Source organism: Lytechinus pictus, chromosome 14 (genome assembly GCF_037042905.1).
Source record: "Lytechinus pictus isolate F3 Inbred chromosome 14, Lp3.0, whole genome shotgun sequence".
Lineage (NCBI taxonomy): Eukaryota > Metazoa > Echinodermata > Echinoidea > Temnopleuroida > Toxopneustidae > Lytechinus > Lytechinus pictus.
The window spans coordinates 17157407-17176245 of NC_087258.1; the positions used below are offsets into that span (position 1 = coordinate 17157407).

General features: G+C 38.1%; 1 protein-coding gene across 2 annotated transcripts; it reads left to right on the forward strand.

Moving 5' to 3' along the window:
* Positions 1 to 12133: 12133 nt before the first annotated feature.
* Positions 12134 to 18639, forward strand: LOC129275772 (uncharacterized). Of its 2 annotated transcripts, none has more exons than XM_064109587.1 (2): positions 12134 to 12278; positions 16383 to 18639. In XM_064109587.1, the coding sequence occupies exon 2, from the start codon at positions 16423 to 16425 to the stop codon at positions 17329 to 17331; it is 909 nt and encodes a 302-aa protein (XP_063965657.1). In that variant the 5' UTR covers positions 12134 to 12278; positions 16383 to 16422; the 3' UTR covers positions 17332 to 18639. The 2 variants fall into 2 exon arrangements, with proteins under 2 accessions (XP_063965657.1, XP_063965656.1); XM_064109586.1 differs by lacking the exon at positions 12134 to 12278 and adding an exon at positions 15312 to 15736 and having other exon boundaries at positions 16383 to 18633.
* The last annotated feature ends 200 nt before the right edge of the window (positions 18640 to 18839 follow it).

The following is an 18839-nucleotide window of genomic DNA, read 5'->3' on the forward strand; positions in this document are numbered from 1 at the left end:
CAAAACATTTAAGTTTTACATAGAAAATAAAAACATTACCTAGAGAGGGTGCAGGATACAAAATCCAATTTCAAACTTTCACAAAGAACAATATAATTTTGTATTTGTAGTCCTACATGTAGACTTTCATGTATTATATCAAGTGTGACAATGAACTTAAAATGATCTTTCAAAGTAAAAAAAAACACCAGAAGAATCTTCATTTGATTGATAGTTTCCAACTAAATCAAAACAGTTTCAAGGAAATATGAAAAATAGATGGGCAATTCCTGGATGTAAAGAGATGTGAAAGGTGAAATTTATGTTGTTGTTGTTGTTCGTTGTGGGTCGTTTCCACACCCAAATGATCTCCTCGATATACTCTCAGTGACATGAAATTTAAGCAACTTTTGGGAGCATTTTTTTTTTTACCCCCACTACTTAATCGTAACTGTCTGCTTATTAAAAGTGTTCAAATGTTTTTCAAAACAAACGTAATGACTCAGGCCTAGAATAAATAGTTTTAGACAATAATGTACTCTTGTTGACATATTGAAAAATAGCACAAAATATCACAACAGCCAGGCGTGCCTAACTTAGTCTCAGTCACAGTCACATCAAAGGCGAATGCAGGAGACCCCGCATCCGCATTCAACTAGGGACTCTGCGTCATCTCCCAAATTCACTTTCTCATGCCTGAATCACAGCAAAACTCCCCATAAACATTATACACAATGCCTAGTAGTGATCTCAATCATAGTCAAGGTTCCATACCTAAAATATCACGCAATTGCCATACATTTGTACAGTAACTTGAACTTATTTTATACTGTGACTGAATAAGTCTGAACAGCCCTGTCACCAAGTTAAAATAAACAAGTGGAGGACTGACGAAACCTCATCATCAATTTCATTTTTCATAAAAAAAACATATATCGTGCAAAAGCTCCTAAACGTAGATGACTAGATCCAACAATTTTTCAGCCCTCACATCATACGATCTGTTGTTTAATAAGGGGACACTGACAAGTGCGCGCACCCGGCTTGAGCCCATGGATGACCCACCCACTCTCCGTACCAAACCTGCCTGTAGAACAATAAAGATGACACTGATTTTTCACGAAATATAAAAATCAACCTACCTGATTAGCGCTGATATCCTCGGAATTACTGCTCCCAACACATTCAAACCTGTCTAGTAGTTATTCGATGGCAGAAACCGCATCTAACAGCAATTTGGCATCAGCCCGTCGACCCGAGCAGTGTCGAAAATGTCCACTTTAACACATTTGCTTGTGTGAAAAATCAATGGCAATTCAATCGATTTATGATGCGTGCAGAAGATTTCTGTATGTCGAGAACCAGTGACTACAAAATTCCAAGGATTTAAGATTAGTTGTTTTTTGTATACATTATAGCGTTTTCTTACTCCGAGGATGAAGATGGGCAAAAAGATTTTTTTCAATGTTAAAAATATATCGTTGATAGTTATGTTCTGTCAATTTTTCTCTTGATATTCAAGATCATTATTGATCTGAATTTTTTTCAATTTCGATTATAAATACCGACAAGTAAGATCCCGGATAAAAGACTAACTTTCAAGAACCTTGCATCTCCCGATGGTGAGGGTGAGAATGAGGATGATGATCTCATTATTTTTTTATCATCCATCTCAGATGAATTTAACAATTTTCTCACGTAGTCACGTTGAATCATTTTAACAATAAGATATTATAGGCCCTATACTTATTTCCAATCAGAGAAATTTCAGAAGGTTAAAGATAACATTATATCACTCGAAAAATGGAAATTGAATTGCCTATTTCCCCCCCCCCTATTCCTTTGTGTAAAAATGAGGGGGTATGTTTAGTCCGCCTAAATTGTTTTTTAGAAATATGAAGGAGATTTCCTGTTTAATTAAAAGACGAAAGTTGTACTCTATATTCAGAGCAGAGGTTTGACCAAAAGAGGGTGAATTATAAGTTGTAATAGGTCCATGATTATATCAACAGTTTGAACTGAGTAGCCGCCCAAACTCTGGGGGCTTGGGGCTCAGTCACCCACACCATCCCCCTAAAAAAGGGAGGGAGGGTTAAAAATAAAGAAAAGGGATATTATTTGTTGAATTATCGTTTCAAAATCCATCACATATTACTTTTCATTTTAATGTCAATATTTTCTCTTGATCACGAATTTTTAGAAAATTTCTAATATACTCCATGTTGTGTGCAGGAGAGAATCCATGGGGGTGAGGGGGTTTCCCCCCCCCCCCCCCCCAAAAAAAAAAAAAAAAAAAAAAAAAAAGGGAGAGAGAGGAGGGGAGAGAATGGAAGAAAGGGAAGGGAACGAGGAGAAAGAAAAAGAAAGGGAGAAGGGAACAGGGAAAGAAAATGAAGAGGAAGAAGAAAATGGAAGGAAAGGAAAAGAAGGAAAGAGTGGAAAGAACAGCAAGGGGGAAAGAGAGAGAGAAAGAGAAGAAAATGAAAGGGAAGGAAAATAGAGGAAGAGAGAATAAAAATTAAGGAATGGGAGAACGTAATGAAAGATAAAGAAAAACATAAATGAGAGAGAAGGAATAATGGGAGAGGAAAGAGTGAAAAATCGAAGAGGAATTAAAAAGGGAATGAAAGTGGGAAATGACAAATTAAGAGGGACCATCAGTTCTTAATTTTTTTCAACAAAATTGTGAATCTAGGAGCCTATAATAGTCCTTATTTCCTTTTGTACCAAACAAATATGATTAGAATAATGGGAAGATATAGGCGGACCTACTGGGCTGGAGAGGGTGGCAACGGTCCCTATAGGCAAAGCAAAAAAAGAGGGGAAGAAATGAGAAACGGGAGAGAGAAAGATGAAATAAGAAGAGAATGAAACAATAAATACGGGGAATGGTGTGAAGGAAAAAAAAAGACAAGAAAGAAGAAAGTGGTGAAAATGAGGAGAGAATTGGTAAATTTGTTAATTTTAAACAATTCAAGTTCAACAGTATTTAAAAGGTTTCCTTACGGGTCTATAAATAACAAAAAAAATAAATAAAAAATCTGCTCGTGCTTATCGCTCGGATTAATATTGTTCATTAAAATAAAAACCTTGTTCTTAATTTCGAAACGTGCCTAAAACGTCAAGTTTTCAGATTGAAATATCACAAAATTTCAAATTGCATCTTTTATTAAGGAAAAAACTCATCTTTTTCATGGTTACAAAAGTTCATACAATGTTCGTGTTTTAGGTCTAGACTATATACATATACATACCAAATATCAACATGGCGCTTCGTACTCGCATTTATTGTTTATTGAGATACATAATTGAACTTTTATTGAAAATGTGCCCAAACTGTCCAGTTTTCCTATCGGAAAATCCAGGTTCGCGCTAAAATCAATTGTTTAGTTAGATACCATCACGGGCGGATCCAGGGGGCACATCCGGTCTGTGCCCCCCCCCCCCCTTTGAGAGGCATAATGGCATAATATAAATTTGTAATATACATAATTTATGCCGTTTTTTACCTAAGTGTGCCCCCCCCCCCCCCCCTCTTTTGAAACTGATGACCCTTTTTGGGGGGGCTTGTCAAATTTTGCGTGGACATAATTACCTTTAATTTTAGGTAAAAAACTTTCAGCTCGCGCAAATTGTTTTATTAGATACTATCTAGTTTAATGTTTACGAAAGTGCTTCGAATGTCTAGTTTTCAGGTCTGAATATAAAAGGTTTTCAGATCGCGCTTCGCGTTGGCATCAGTTGTCGAGTGAGACAACATCCTGTTCGTTGTGACAAAAAGTGCTTACAATTTCAAATGTTGAGGTCGGAATATAAAACACTTTTAGCTCACGTTTGGTGCTCACATTATTCGTGTGTTGGAGGTAAATGGTTCTCGCCCCCCCCCCCCCGACAAAAGAAGGAAAAATAGGAGGATGAGAATTAGGATGTGAAGAGGGAACAAACAGGGGTCCTGGAACCGGGTGGGGGCATCCCACAGGACACATAGTACTTCTTTTTTTTATAATAAATGAATAAAATAACGCTTGCCTTTTTTAACATCAGCGTATTGAGATACGTATCCTTGTACATAATGCAGCAAGCAAACAGGGCGATGTTATCGCGAATCCCCCCCCCCCCCCCCCAGACAAAAAAAAAAGATGTTGCCGATGAATGACCAAATTCACAAAATATTATAGTAATCCTTCACTGTAAAAAAAAATTAGTAGAAATTACTTAATAAAATTGTGGCAAAAAATTGCCTTAATTTTTTCAAGTATTTATGACTTTGGCAGTTTTTAAGTAAAATTTACTTATTTTCTTTGCTTCCATTTTACTCAAGAAAATTAAGTTACAATAACTTAATTCAATTAAGTAAAACAATCAACAAAATATTTGAAAATATCAAATGGGGGAGTGGACTTTCGTGATTCGAAAGTCCGCTCCCCCATCGTCCCACTTTTGGTGGCATCATTTTCATTTTAGACATGTTTTATCCAAATATTAGACTTTGTGAATTGTCACTTACCTGTACATGTATAGGTACTGACATTTATATTTATACGCGATCGTTTCATTCTTACAAATAAAACAGTGAGAATAATTTTCTGCTAGATGACTATTTAATATTGCCTTTTCATTGATTCAACAAAAGAATACAATAGATAGCACACCCTTATCCAAAACAATTTCAAACACAAATAGATATGACAGTTATTTAAAAAAAAAAACATTTACTTGCTCTAATGAATATTCATGCATTATTTAAATATGGCGTTAATTGAAAAATATAAGTACATTCAACATGATTTTATAAGTAACAATCATCTTTGCCTAATTGAGTTAGATTTACTCAATCAAAGCAAGCTATCAATACGTGAATTTTCTTAAATGTATATTGAACCCAAATAAATCAAGTAAATCAAGTAAATTAAAAGACAAGTTGAAACTACATGTACTTAAAAACAACGAAAAATAATTACAAATTGTAAATTCTACTTAAATACATTAAGTGTTAACTACTGATTCAAATATTTTTTTTACAGTGTTCGAATCAAACATTTCTAAATCGAATGATAAATATTTTGAATGTAGTGTGTTCCAATTGTCATTTGATTTTATTTGCTATTTTTAATAAAGAAAAATATGGTAACTGACCCAGTCCATCTGAAGTTAATATGGATTTAAATAAATACTCAAAAAGGTTAGTCAAGCACAACGTTATTTGGGGGTGAAATTGTGTAAAAACTGAGAGGTTTAAATCATTTTTGTGTTGTAATGTAGTCTCAAATTTGATATCCCTAAATCAGGCACAATTCTAGACCTTTCCAAACTGAGAATAACGTTTTGTCTTTGACCTTTTTTTCTCTTTTACATATCAAATTATTTTAGGCAATAGCGTTCTTATTGATAATGATAATTTTTTGCTTGTTCCCTCTCGCTTCATGAAATTCACCAATATCAGCCACGGTGGTGCTCTGTCCGATGCAGCTTAGCAACAACATCAAAAAGCATTGACATAATTGAATAGGACCGAGGCCCAAAATCACCAAATATTGAAAGTGTGGTCTGTTTTCCTTTTCATTTTATTTAAATCTGAAAGTGAACTTATTTGCTTCAGTGATATGAAATTTAGGTGCGGAATATGACGTCTTAGATTATGAAAAGTGTGAACAAGAAAAGTGAGAATATTATTTTTTCTATATATTTCTTTATATTAACGTGGTAGATATACTCTTCTAATTATATCATCTGTGTCAAATTTTTCTACAAACCACTAAAATGTGATCAATATCACCAAACCTGCATCTTCACCAAATTATTGTGCTATTATTTTATGTCACAGAGAGTATTATGCAAATCATCAAGGTCACTTAACGGCTACACTGAATAGCAACTGTCTTTAATTCGCATTAATTGGTTTTCTTCTTGCCTCTGAAATGGAGTTCTGTTTTTAGGCTCCCAATTCTGGTGCCCTCATCTACCCGGGGTGACCAGACGTCCCGTATTTCAGGAGATAGTCCCGTATTTCATGTATTTCACAAATTTGTCCCGCGTCCCGTACGACCCTGCCCGGGACGGACACTCGTTTTGTCCCGTATTTCACTATTTTGAACACATTTATTTGAGAATATTCAAGATTTGCATTTTTTCCTCATATGCATAATAGGGAAAAAGGGAAAAGGGCGAAAAAAATCACATTTGTTTAATTCTGTCAAAATCTACCACAAACTTCAATTCTAAAAGGGTCGACATTTTTTGCTTGTTCGCTTTGCTTGATTTTTAGAAACTTTGCCCAGTACGCCACGTTTAGCCCTCTGAAAATATTGGGCTACGTCACTGATCTGACCTCGAAGTGTTCCGTATTTCGACTGCCCAAATCTGATCACACTGCCTCTACGCCCTTTCGTTTTATTCTCCAAACTGATCCAATTCTGAATTCTGGTTTCATTCAGACGCTGGTCCAAAATTGTGGTTAACAATTATTGAAAGCCAAATAGTGACGCAAAAACCTGACCCCGGGAACCTGACATGAGCTGCAGGTTCGATTGACCAGCCCATTTGTCACTATTATTAAGATCATTCATAACTATCTGGAAATTAGTTTTCTTTGCTATTATATCTGGATGCACGAGCACAGTGAATTTTATAAGAATACAATGTTATTTTTTTTGGAATATTCGGCATCCCATTATTTTAGCGCAGACCATTGCTTGATTTGCTGAACTGAACTTACGGGCCAATGAAAAGTGTTATAAAACCTCATGTGGTAGTGGCGAATCGTGGGAAGCGATTCATAAAAGGTTTTGTCGGATGTTTTAACCGACAGAGTATGATTTATCCAACAGTTACCATAGAAACTGCGCTTCTCAGTCAATCACAATGAAAAGAAGCCTTCAGATCTGAAAATTGTCAGAAGACAGAGGTTGAAAAACGGCTCCCCTGGATTTACAAGTAGGTGGACCACAAGAGGTATAACTCTTTCTTTAAAAATTGTGCGACAAGCAAAACAAAAACAGGGAGGAGGAGGATGAAGGCGTGGCCCTGGGAAGCGAGGGAGCTGGAGGTGCTGGAAGCACCTACAAGATTTCGCGGGGGTGCTGCGTGTATTATTCTCCATATAGGCAGCACCCCCTGGAAGGTGTGGAAAAATGGAAGAATGTAACCAAAATGACCTTCATTTTGTAGTGGAAACCTTTTTTTTTTGTTCCCAGGGCCCCGGGTAAAGGGGGTTCTCATATTTTTTATTCTAGAACTTTCCTCCGAAATATTTCTTTGACAAAAAAAGAAAGGTTATGACTACAATTCCACAATCGCCAGATGGCGCTCTTTCAGAAACACATCTGCGCCAATCCAGGCATTATAAAGAGAAGATAAGGAAAACGGGAGAAAAGATGGAAGGGAAGGAAAGAGCATGATAAGATGAACAAGTCATCTCGGAACACTTAAATGTAAATAAATTACAGGATGGCTAAATGGGACGGGAAGGAATGAAGGCAAGGGAAATAAAGGGGCAATAAGGAAGGGAAATGAAGGTAGAATGGAATGAGCTAAAAGGCTATAGGAAAGGCTAAATTGGAAAATGAAAGAAGAGAGAGAGAAAAAATTACAAAACACTACTGGGCAGCCGGGGATAAAGAATAAAGAATGTATTGACGTACTTGCTAAATTTCATTTAATAGCGGTCGAAATGAGAAAAAATATTGGACTTAGAGAGGTTACAGAGATACCACCAAGACCCCCGCCCAGAAGGTCCATTGACTTAGCCTTTTGTCGAGGCCCTGTCGGCTGCTTCCCGAGCGAAGCGAGGGATATAGCGAAGCAGGCCTGATTCTCTTCGCGAATTAGGAAATCCCTCGCTTCGCTCGGGAAGCAGCCGCCATAGGGCCTCGACAAGAGGCTACCTTTGACTCTGATTGTTTAACGTTTACTGTGGCTAAACCACCAAATTTCTCAGGGGCTTTACCCCAGACCCTATACGCAGTAAGGGCTCTGGACCTGTAAACTTACAAGGGCTTTATTACGTGACCCCTGTATGGAATGGACCATACCGGCATTAAGCTGTATACGTTGAAGCACTGGGACTGATACAGAGGGGGAGAGGCTTGATTCTACAACCAAGGGGGAAAAAAGAAAATGAAGGAGAAAATGAAAGAAAGTGAAAGGAAAAGGGTAAATTGGCATGTGTCATGTGCTAAATAATATGTCAAAATCTGCAACAGAATTAGAATTTAATTTGTAAAAGGGTTAAAATTGTGTCGCTCGCTTCACCATCTCAATAGTTTAATAAAACGTTTGCCACACGCCACGCTGTCCCCACTCAATTTTATTATTATAATTTTTGATTACTTTTCTATCTAATTTTATTAAATTATTTATTTACTTTATTTTTATGTTATCATAATCATTATTATTATTTATTTACTTATTTATTTATTTATTTATTTTTCGGTGGGTGTGTCAGTGTGTGAATGAGCATATTTCGCTTTTCCCCCTCTTCATCTGATGTGTACATATATTAATTACTGTATTTTTGGGGGAGGCTTCTTTTTTTTTTTAGTGTAAACTTTCTGTTGCCCTCCTTTTCTTGTAATGATATACGATTGTACAATTTGATGATATTTTAATTATTATCAAGAATAAATTAAATTTGAATTGAATTGAATGATTCATTTATTCATTTATTGTTTTTTTTTTTATTCTTGTTTTATTTTATTTTATTTATTTAGGCCTTTTTTTTTTTTGGGGGGGGGAGGTCATTGCTATACTTCCGCATAGAATTAGCACTTCGCTCTGACGCACGCACAATAAAAAAACATCCTGTTCACATCATGACATGACCAAGAAATATTTGGCTCTTGCCACTCCCCCACCAGTGGCGTAGCTACGGGGGGGGGGGGGCCTGGGGGGCACGTGCCCCCCCCCTGAGATTTGGTGTGCCCCCCAGTTGCCCCCCTGAAAAAATTGGCAGGGCAAAAAAAAAGGGAGAAAGAAAAGAAAAAAGGAAAAGAAGGAGAAAGACGGAATAAAAAAAAAGGAAAATAAGAGGAGGAAGACGAGTAAATGAAATAATGTGAGGGGAAGACTTGCAAAAAAAAAAATCTTTCATGTTACTATATAAAAGTTTTGCTTGCGCTTTGCGCCAGAATTGCCTGTTCGATGAGATTCATATCTTGCTCAATAGGCTGATATGGAGCAAGTTTTGAAGTCAATATACAAAACATATATTAGCTCGGACATCGAGCTTTCATTATTTTTTTTCATTTACAAATTTAAGTGCTCTGTAAAATGTCTGTTTTATGGTCTACATATCAACATTTTAAGCTCACGCTGCGTGGTCACATTGTTTGATTTGCCAAGTTCCTATTGTCTTCGTGTATTCCATAAAGTTCCATTAAACAAATGTATTCAGAATGTCCAGATTCTAGGTCTAAATCTAAAACATGCGCAATAGCCTGCTTGTTCTTTATTTAAAATCTACTTCAATTATTATTGTCTGCTCACGCTTCACGATCGCAGTATATTAACGATACACAATTAACTATATCCTATTCATGATTTACAAAATATGAATAGAGTGTCCCGCTTTTAGATCTAAAATATGAATTTTCTTCCTCTCGCGCTTCGCGCTCGCAAGAATTGTTTAGTTACATACCTATCCCATTTATGAATACAAAAAGTGCTTAGAATGACAATTTTTTAGGTCGGAATGTCAAAAAAATTTGCTCGCGCTTCGCGCTTCCATTATTGAAATATATACCATCTTCGTGGGTAAATGTAAGCAGTCCTTAACAGGTCCCTTTTCGATCATGCTAGAACAGTTATTCAAAATTTCTGCTCGCGCTTGGCGTTCGCAGTAATCATGTATTTACATACGCATCTTGTTCAGGATCACACATTACATTGCCCAGAATATTAAATTTTCAGGACAAAATACATGAAAGTTAAAAAAACAAATCGCTCGCGCTTCGCGCTCGCACTTTTTATAAGGCTAATGAGATTATTTCATGTTTATGTTGTTTTATAAGAATAAAACTATAAGAAGTGACTGATCGGGGAAAATATAGGTGAAGATAATTTCGGGCCCCGTCCCCTATTGGCGAAAGTCGGATCCGCCCTTGTGACACATACACACCCACACCGGAAAAAAAATGTTGCCCCCCCCTGAAAAAGCAAGGACCCCCCAGTGGCCCCCAAGGAAAAAAGTCCTAGCTATGCCACTGTCCCCCACCCATGTTGCACCCCTGAACCCAAACTAGTAGGCCACCGACCCGCCACTGACACTGAAGGAAATGGACTATGGCATAAGAGGCATTGTGCATTGCGATTCTATCAAGTACAGACTACGAAGAGGTGACATGATACAAGCGTACACGATTATTCAAGGCATTGGTAATGTGACTGCAGGGGGCCTGTTTTTCACATCAACTGCACCACTAAAGCAATTACACGTGGCCATCAATGCATCATAACAAGCAGGGCTGCGGAAGGGTTTTGAAAAAAAGGGGGGTGGTGACCATGTTGAAAATCGCAATCAGATGGACATTTTTACGTTCTGGAACACGGTTTTTAAATGCGGGGGGGCTGCATGGGGCGGAAGCCCCGGTCCCAGCTAGGCCCCGGATCCACGGCCCCTGAGAAGACCGAGTGCGAGAGAAAACACAATTTGTGTTAGAGTGGTCAATAACTGGAATTCTTCACCTGATAAAGTAGTCACATAAACAGTCAAAAGCCGTGGTAGTTTAATGAGCCCCCCCCCCCCCAACGACGAACGCACAAAAATTCCCAAGTTTGCAATCCCAAAATCTGTAATTTTGTGATAGATTTTGATATAATATCCCTCCCTTTTCCTTGATCGTGAAAAAATTGGGGGTCCGTGATCCTACCCCCCCCCCCCCCCCCCATCTGTACGCCAGTGTCAACAGTCAAGTGCTTCAACACAAAGCTAGACAGCCAGTTTTGGTCTGCGTGGTGTTATGGTCATTCCCGACCTTTCGTTGGAGAGCGCGAACGCTTATTTTCGACGGTAGTTGATTTTGGAAGAGACTTTTGGGTCCGTCGTCATGGTCGTAAAACTCTGTCCTGCAATGCATATTGTGTGACATGAGATTTTTTTTTCGTTTCGCATCTGGAACGGAAACATTCAATCTGCGTTTCGTGTGCGAAATTCTGGTTGCTACTATGGTACAGCGATATATCCGATTTAGGACGACTTTCCAAAGCCACATTTCGTTCCTCCCAGAGCTCGAGAGGCCGCCCGGGGGGCCCACTTCCATTGAAGAGTGGATACCAGGCGCGACCACGCGTAAAAAGGGAAAGAGTGGGCAAGTACGTTACGTATAGGCCTATGTGACGTTATAAGGGTGTCAAAACGATGTTTAAAATACTGAAAAGGTGGATGTGTTTTCAATACTTGTAGGGTTTCACAAGCTTGTTTAGGGTGCTTTTCGAAACCGCATGGTCGTGCCTGGTATCCACTCATCAATGGAAGTGGTCCCCCCGGGAATTCGAATCTAATCCCCCATTTCGGGGGAAAGTAAAACATAATGCCCATTACATTGTGTGCTAGAGGCATATCGTTTGTGTAGGAGTAAACAAAAGAAAAAAAACCTGCAATTAATTCGGCTGGTACGTGTTCAGACGTATACATGCTGTGTACATAATCAACGCATGCGAAATGGTTTCGGCTGGAGAGGTGATTTGACCCATGGAATCAATTGCCAGAGATCCACCAATAATCCACATTAAACGCAATATCGATTCGATGGACTGTAATGATCTATATCTAAGCCTTAATTCAGGAACTTTTTCCTCACTCAATATTATGTACTCGAATTGTTTGAAAAACCACTTTCTTATCCATGTCATAATCTATTGTAGGTCCTGCATTTCGAATATCTCCAGCCATCAGTCGTATTGTACATGCATGTATGGTGCGGGTGTCGTGGGAAATAATTTTGCACACGAAAATCTGTAGGGCCTGTAACCCCCCTGTAACACAAAGCTTAGCAGAGCAGTTTTCTACGTTTGATTCTATTGACTATAATGTACAATCAATCTTAAAAATCAAGTGTATGATTAAGCGTTAACTTTTGTGTTAGGGGACCCTAATATTAGCGTCCGTGAGGATTGCGAAAGGTGGCTATTGATGGGGATGTTGACCTTTACCACACTTGGTACAACACAATCATAAAGCACAGACGCAGAATAGGAATTTATCCAAGCTCGGAAGACAACGTACAAGATAGAATTGGAAACTCGACTGCAGAAACAACTCTATTTTTTCTAGTTAAGTAGATCCAGTAATAAAGATAATTAAGGTAATTAACCTCGTTTGGATTATTAGATAAATACGGATCAAACTGAGACGTTCAGGAGCCTGTTTCATAAAACTGTACCACACTTGCAAGAACAGTAAAAAGCTACACTGTAAAAACTGTGGTGTTAAAACTGACACCAGTGGGTGTTAATAGAGTACCACATAACCCTAGAGTCTGAACATAACACCAAAGAGTGCAATTATGACAACCAAATGTGTTGTAATAACACCTATAGGTGTTAAACTACTAACACTGTCAATTTGACACCGGTGTAAAATATCTGATGTGGTCCTCTATATACACCGGTTAACACCAGTAGTTTTTGCTGTGTATAAACTGAATATATTTTGATTGACTGTAAGTGAACTTGTTTTATGTGCATTTGTTGTTGATAACAAATCTTTATGAAACAATACCCTGATTATGATTGTCAGTGTGTGATAGGCGTCATATCATCAATATCTTGGTCCGGCTTGAAGTGGAATAATGTCGAATTTCAGGCATTTCATGTGACCGCCTCAAAATACAGCCTTTCTCATTCAAAATCTCCGAAATAATGTGTAAAGTAAATGGGTGCACAGATATGGGGCACCATTAATTAATTAATTAATTTTTTGGTTCAACCTGAAAATTACTTGCCATTTTTTTCTCCAAGACAATCATCGTTTTTTTCTTAATGTTTTAGGGGATTATTGGCATACTTACTCATAAGAATATAAGGAACATTATCTGATTTTTAAAAATGGAATAAAAAAAATCATGTTTAATCTTGAGTCTACCCCCCCCCCCCCCCTGATTTAATTTTTGTGAGTAAAGCAATATCATATACACTGTATATACGTGCATGTCCTAATTTCACATTTTGGACTTTGGGCACATTGATACTGTAAATTGTTGGGATAACGCAAGGTGACAAGGTTTGGACAGTCGAAATGCGGGACAGTTCGAGTACAGATCAGGGAAGTAATGAGTCTAACATTTTCAGAGGGCTTCAAATGGCGTACGGGGCAAAATGTCCAAAAAGCTGCGAGAGCGAAACGAGCGATCTAGAATTGTGAACTTTTTATTAAAATAATCGAATTTTGTGATAGATTTTGACATAATATCAAGAATTGACATAATCATATTTCATCATTTTCTCTCTTTCCTACTATACATATGAGATTTTATCTTATATTCTCACATAAATGTGTTCAAATTGTGAATTTAATCTGGAAACAAAATTTACATTGCATTTGTACAAGGAATCTCGTTTTTGAGTAACATCACAGATCCAGAATGACCCGCGGGGCGGGGGAGAACTTTAAAAGATATGACAAAATAGTTATTTAACAAAGTGAACAGAAATTGACAAATTGACAACAGAAAAATTTGGCCAAGGCACAGCCCCCCTCTCCTGGATCTGTCCCTGATATTTCACTCCCAAGGGTATAGGCTGGTTTGACCATGGGTAGGTGGAACTAAAGTGGGGATGCACATCTTGGGGAGGTAGAACTGAAGTATAGACAATCAGCTGTTGAAAGCAGAAGAAGGGTGCAAATTTCTTTTTGCTTGCCAGTATCGGAACTCCTCTGCCTCAGCCTATATGTCCTCGACTCCACAGTCCTATCATTTCGCCATTATCCAACTATAGCATAATAAAATAATGTATATATCACCACTTCCACATGTCAATCAACACATTGACCGATACAAAGGGATGGATTTCTTTGATGCAATGATAGCCACCGCCACTTTTTTGTCAACAGCGACCATCAAGGCCTATCTGATCTTTGACAAAGGACGGTTTGACGGTATTCCTGGTCTTGGTTTTTGTTGGCCGATGTCCTGTATTAAGTGGAAGCTTATAGAGCCACCTAGATGTTCATATTATCATCTAGTCATATCCTACATCATAATTTTAGAAAAGATGATGATGATGACAAGACCTCAGATCTCGTAATGTCTACATCCAGTGGAAGAGATGATCAGACGATAAGATATCTACTCAGATCTCGTCATGTCTACATATCCTGTGAGAAAGATGATCAGATGACAACAAGATATTGGATCTCGGTTTAAAAGATGAAGATATAGCGAGATCCATGATTTTATCATCTGGGGCCGCATAACACAAAGCTTAGCAATTACCACAGAACACTTTTCTACTGTTGATTGCATTGACTACAATGTGTAATCGATCGTGAAATTCAAGCGTATGATTAATCGCTAACCTTTGTGTTACGGGACCTTGATTATCTCTTCCACTGGATGTAGACATGACGAGATCATGATCTTGTCATTTGATCATCTCTTTTAACAGATGTAGACATGACGAGCTCCAAGTTTTTTTCATCCCATCATTTCTCTCTAAGGATGTAGACAAAACGAGATCTAGGATCACGGCATCTCACCATCTCTTTTACAGGATGCGTGCCGAGATCCGAGATCTCGTCATGTCATTTTGTTTTCCCTATAAAAGAGATGTATGACGAGATGGTTATCTGAACATCTTGGTGGCACTTTTGAACTTCCATAGATTGTACTTAAAAACTGGACATTGATTTCCTATTGGGATTTATCTTGTGCACACAGTTTGTGCAATACCAATGTCTCAAAACGGCTTCTTTCAAACCATATGCATGGCCTAATTGACGGTGACCATCATGGATTCTAAGAAGGCAAAAATGAAAAGAAATGCAAATGGTGATGACATGCAGTGAATCCATCAACTAACCGATGGATGTCCATCTCTATGGAGGTCCATGATCAACACCAATGATCGTACCTAATTACCTAACCACTACGAGCAGCCCATAGACATGATAGACTACTTTCAATTAACACCAACACCGCCACAATGCAGGAAGGTGACGACCCACTGGAAGCAAGCTTCCGACTCTTCGTGGGTTGACTTGTACAATCCTTTACCGATTTCATTCTTTGAGAGCCATGAATGCGTTCAGGAAACTTGGTAAATAAATCCAGTCAACCATTAAAGCGTACAGCATCATGCATTAACGTCATGATCAACATATATAGATAGACCTTTGTATTACCTCGGGCCGGAATAAGTGAATATAATATTGATATAGATTTATAGACCGAAGAAATTATTCACCCATGTACGACTCTGAAACTGTATGCTATTATAAACGAAATATGTTTCGATTTGGAGTTGTTTACGGATGGTGCTTTCTTGACTTCCAGGGGTAAGCTTTTCCAGAGCCCTTCCAGAGTAAAGGGGCTACACAAGCAAATGCTCGATCATCCGTAGTGTAACTTTTTTTTTGTTATTTCAAGATTGTGACCTGTATAAAGCAAGGAATCCATTGAACTCTGCCAGTTGCGACCACGTTGACTAGTTTTATAACTCACCAATGCTGTGATGTAGCCAGGAGCTTGGCCAAGAAGTACTTTGTATATACGATTAGGAAGATTTTGAATGCTATTCTCTGGCGTATCGGTAACCAATATAGGTAATTCCTTACCATTGATGTGATCTGTGTAAATTTAGTACACCAGGTGTTATGAACCCTCTGCAATTATAGATCATGTAGTATGCCGATTTACAAAAAGTATTCATGTTCCCTTATATTCTATTGTGTGTGTAATGAACTGTATATACTCCGAGATTCCTATCACTAACAGATGGTTGTATTACAAATTCTTGCAACTGAAAAACCATTTCAGTTATTTTTGGAAGTTTGCTTAGCTGTAATTATTATGCTTCACTGTAATCAATTAAGTTTTACTATTAGTGTGCATGAGCCCATTTTTCAACATCTAACCACGTACATATTGAATACATGTTTCTAGAAGTGATTTAGCTCGTTCTTTTCCATGTCTAGTAGGACTGAGTGTTAGATGTGAGTCATCAGCATAGCACTGACATGACATTTCGGGAAGACATTTGAAGTGAGATCGGCAGTGCACATGTTGAATAATACTGGACCCAATCAAGAACCTTGTGGAACGCCAAAAGGCACCGAGAAATCATCAGAGAGAACATATATTTTGATATCAATTCGCCAGGTATGACTTTTCCACATTTGGACAAGACAATTTATACCAAATCGGGTCTCTATAGCCAGCGAGAGTCATTTTTTCCCTTATCTTTTACAGATCCAACGGATACGTTAAAAAAATCAGGGGGATCGGCACGATGGCGACCGATGACGAGTATAACATCACAGCCGAAGAAGCATTTCGTTTCCTGCACGATGTCTTACAGATGGAGTGTACAGAAACGTGGATCAAGGCCAACAAGGTTTTCTTCCTGGGAGAGTTCATCAGAGGTATGCACTACCACATCCCCTTCCAGACAATCTCAGGGATCGCGATTCCTGATGGGAAACGTCGGTTACCAACGGCAGCCGACATCAAGACAGACATCTTCTCCAAACTAGGAGGCATATGTTACCAGATCAACTTATTCTGCTGGATGCTGCTGCGTGCTCTTGGGTTCGATACCCGGTTGCTGACATCCGATGTCTTTGGGCAGAAAGACTACCACATCGGTGTCATCATCAATGGCCTCACTGACAACGGTTCCAAGCATCTACTGGAGGTCGGGTCCAGTTATCCATCTCGGCGACTCATCCCTCTAGATTTCGAACACTGCTCGCCGGAATATTCCGATTCCTATATGAAGTATCGGTTCGTCCGACAAGGGGAGGGGACGGTGATCTTCCAGCATAAAATCAACACGGTTTCCTCGTTGGCGCGCAAGCATCCTGGATACATCGAGGGTGAGTGGTTTTCTTTTATCTTCTATAACACCGAACGATCCGTCAGTGTGTCTCATTTCAACACTGCAATGACCAGTATCATGACTGTTGTCAATGAAGACGACTTCGCTCTTACAAGCTTGCGTTGCACGGCCTACCCCAACGGTCGTCTCGTCTGCATCAAGGATTCCAAACTCATGCTGGAGGACGAAGGGCAAGAGGTGCAGTATTCTCACTTCCGGTCACGTGACGAGTTTCTAGAAGCTTTTCAGCGCCATTTTCCTCAGTTTACGGAGAGTATGATCCGAGCCGCTATGAAAAATATTCAGTTCAAACTGCCATGAACTTTGACTTCATTAATAATTATTTCTAAAAAATATGAAATTGTTTATGGGTATCCGGAAGGGCTTCATCAACCAATCTCTTGGCAGGATCTGCCTGATCACCTTACCTTTTACCAACATGATAAAGCAAATTTAAATTGCATTTTCATACTTATAAAAGGTAAATATAGCCTCGGTAAAAGGGGAACAACTACAGAAGTTCACTATACTCTATAAGATTATGTGCATTGTAACTTTTTGTAAGCCTAACTGAAATAGTGGTGGTGCTGGGAAAAATCCAAAATGGTAATGGTTGATCATTATAAGGGTTGAAATTGTCATGTTTAAACCTATGGTCTATTTTGCACTTTGCTTTCCGTACTTCTCTTAAAGGGATGGTCCAGGCTGGAAATATTTATATCTCAATAAATAGAGTAAAATTCACAGAGCAAAATGCTGAAAATTTCATCAAAATCGGATAACAAATAATAAAGTTATTGAATTTTAAAGATCTACACTATTCCGGTGAAACAGTTCTATAGGCATGTCTTTATGAATATTCATTAGGTGGGTTGATGATGTCATATCCCCACTTGTTCTTTTGTATTTTATTATATGAAATTAGGTTTATTCAAAAATTTCGACCAAGAACTAAAACAATTGGATTGACAACTGATTAAGTGCATTAGTTACTTATTGCCGCAACTTATTTCATCATAGTGGAGACGCATCATCTACACACGTATGAAAAAATGAAACTTTTATGATTTCATGTAATAACATAAGAAAAGGGAAAGTGGAGATGTGAGATCATCAGCCCACCTCATGAATATTCATGATGATGTGCAAATAAATGTTTTCACAAAATATTGATAAACTTTAAAATTCACCAACTTCGTTATTTGTTATCCGATTTTGATGAAATTTTCAGCATTTTGCTCTGTGAATTTTAGTTTATTTATTTAATTATAAATATTTTTAGCCCGGGCCATCACTTTCCATGTCTATGTAATTCGTTGTTACGCCCGTTTCTCCCACAATACATACATTCCCATTGCCACTCCAACTACATGTTTCTATTTTTAGTTAGTCGGGTGCATGGCCTTATTCTCATATTCAGAATATTCTTCTCCACTCATAATCCTCATATATCATCCTTATTGGTTCACCGTTAACCATCGGTTCTTCCATTTTTTGTTCTTCCATTCCCTCATTCTCTATTGGTTAAGTTGATCATATATTATTACCCTTTCTGTGAATATTTTGTTTTAAATATGATAATCTATAGTGTGGTCTGGATTTCCGTTCAATAAATCAGAGCATCACTGGACTTCATGTTGTCGATCTCATTATTTGGATTCTTCGGTAAAGCTATACTAGTAATAATTAAATAGGGTTTTTATATTAATTTGGTGCTTCTCCTACCTGCGTGCTATGATTGAGTTTTCCTTTTTATGATTGACTGTGAGGTGTATCTTTCAACAATCGACCATCCCATAATGCTTTGCGTTTATACAGACGATCCACAT

Excerpts from the sequence above, each read along its gene's own strand:
- LOC129275772 (XM_064109587.1), top strand. The coding sequence starts at position 16,423 with ATGGCGACCGATGACGAGTATAACATCACAGCCGAAGAAGCATTTCGT.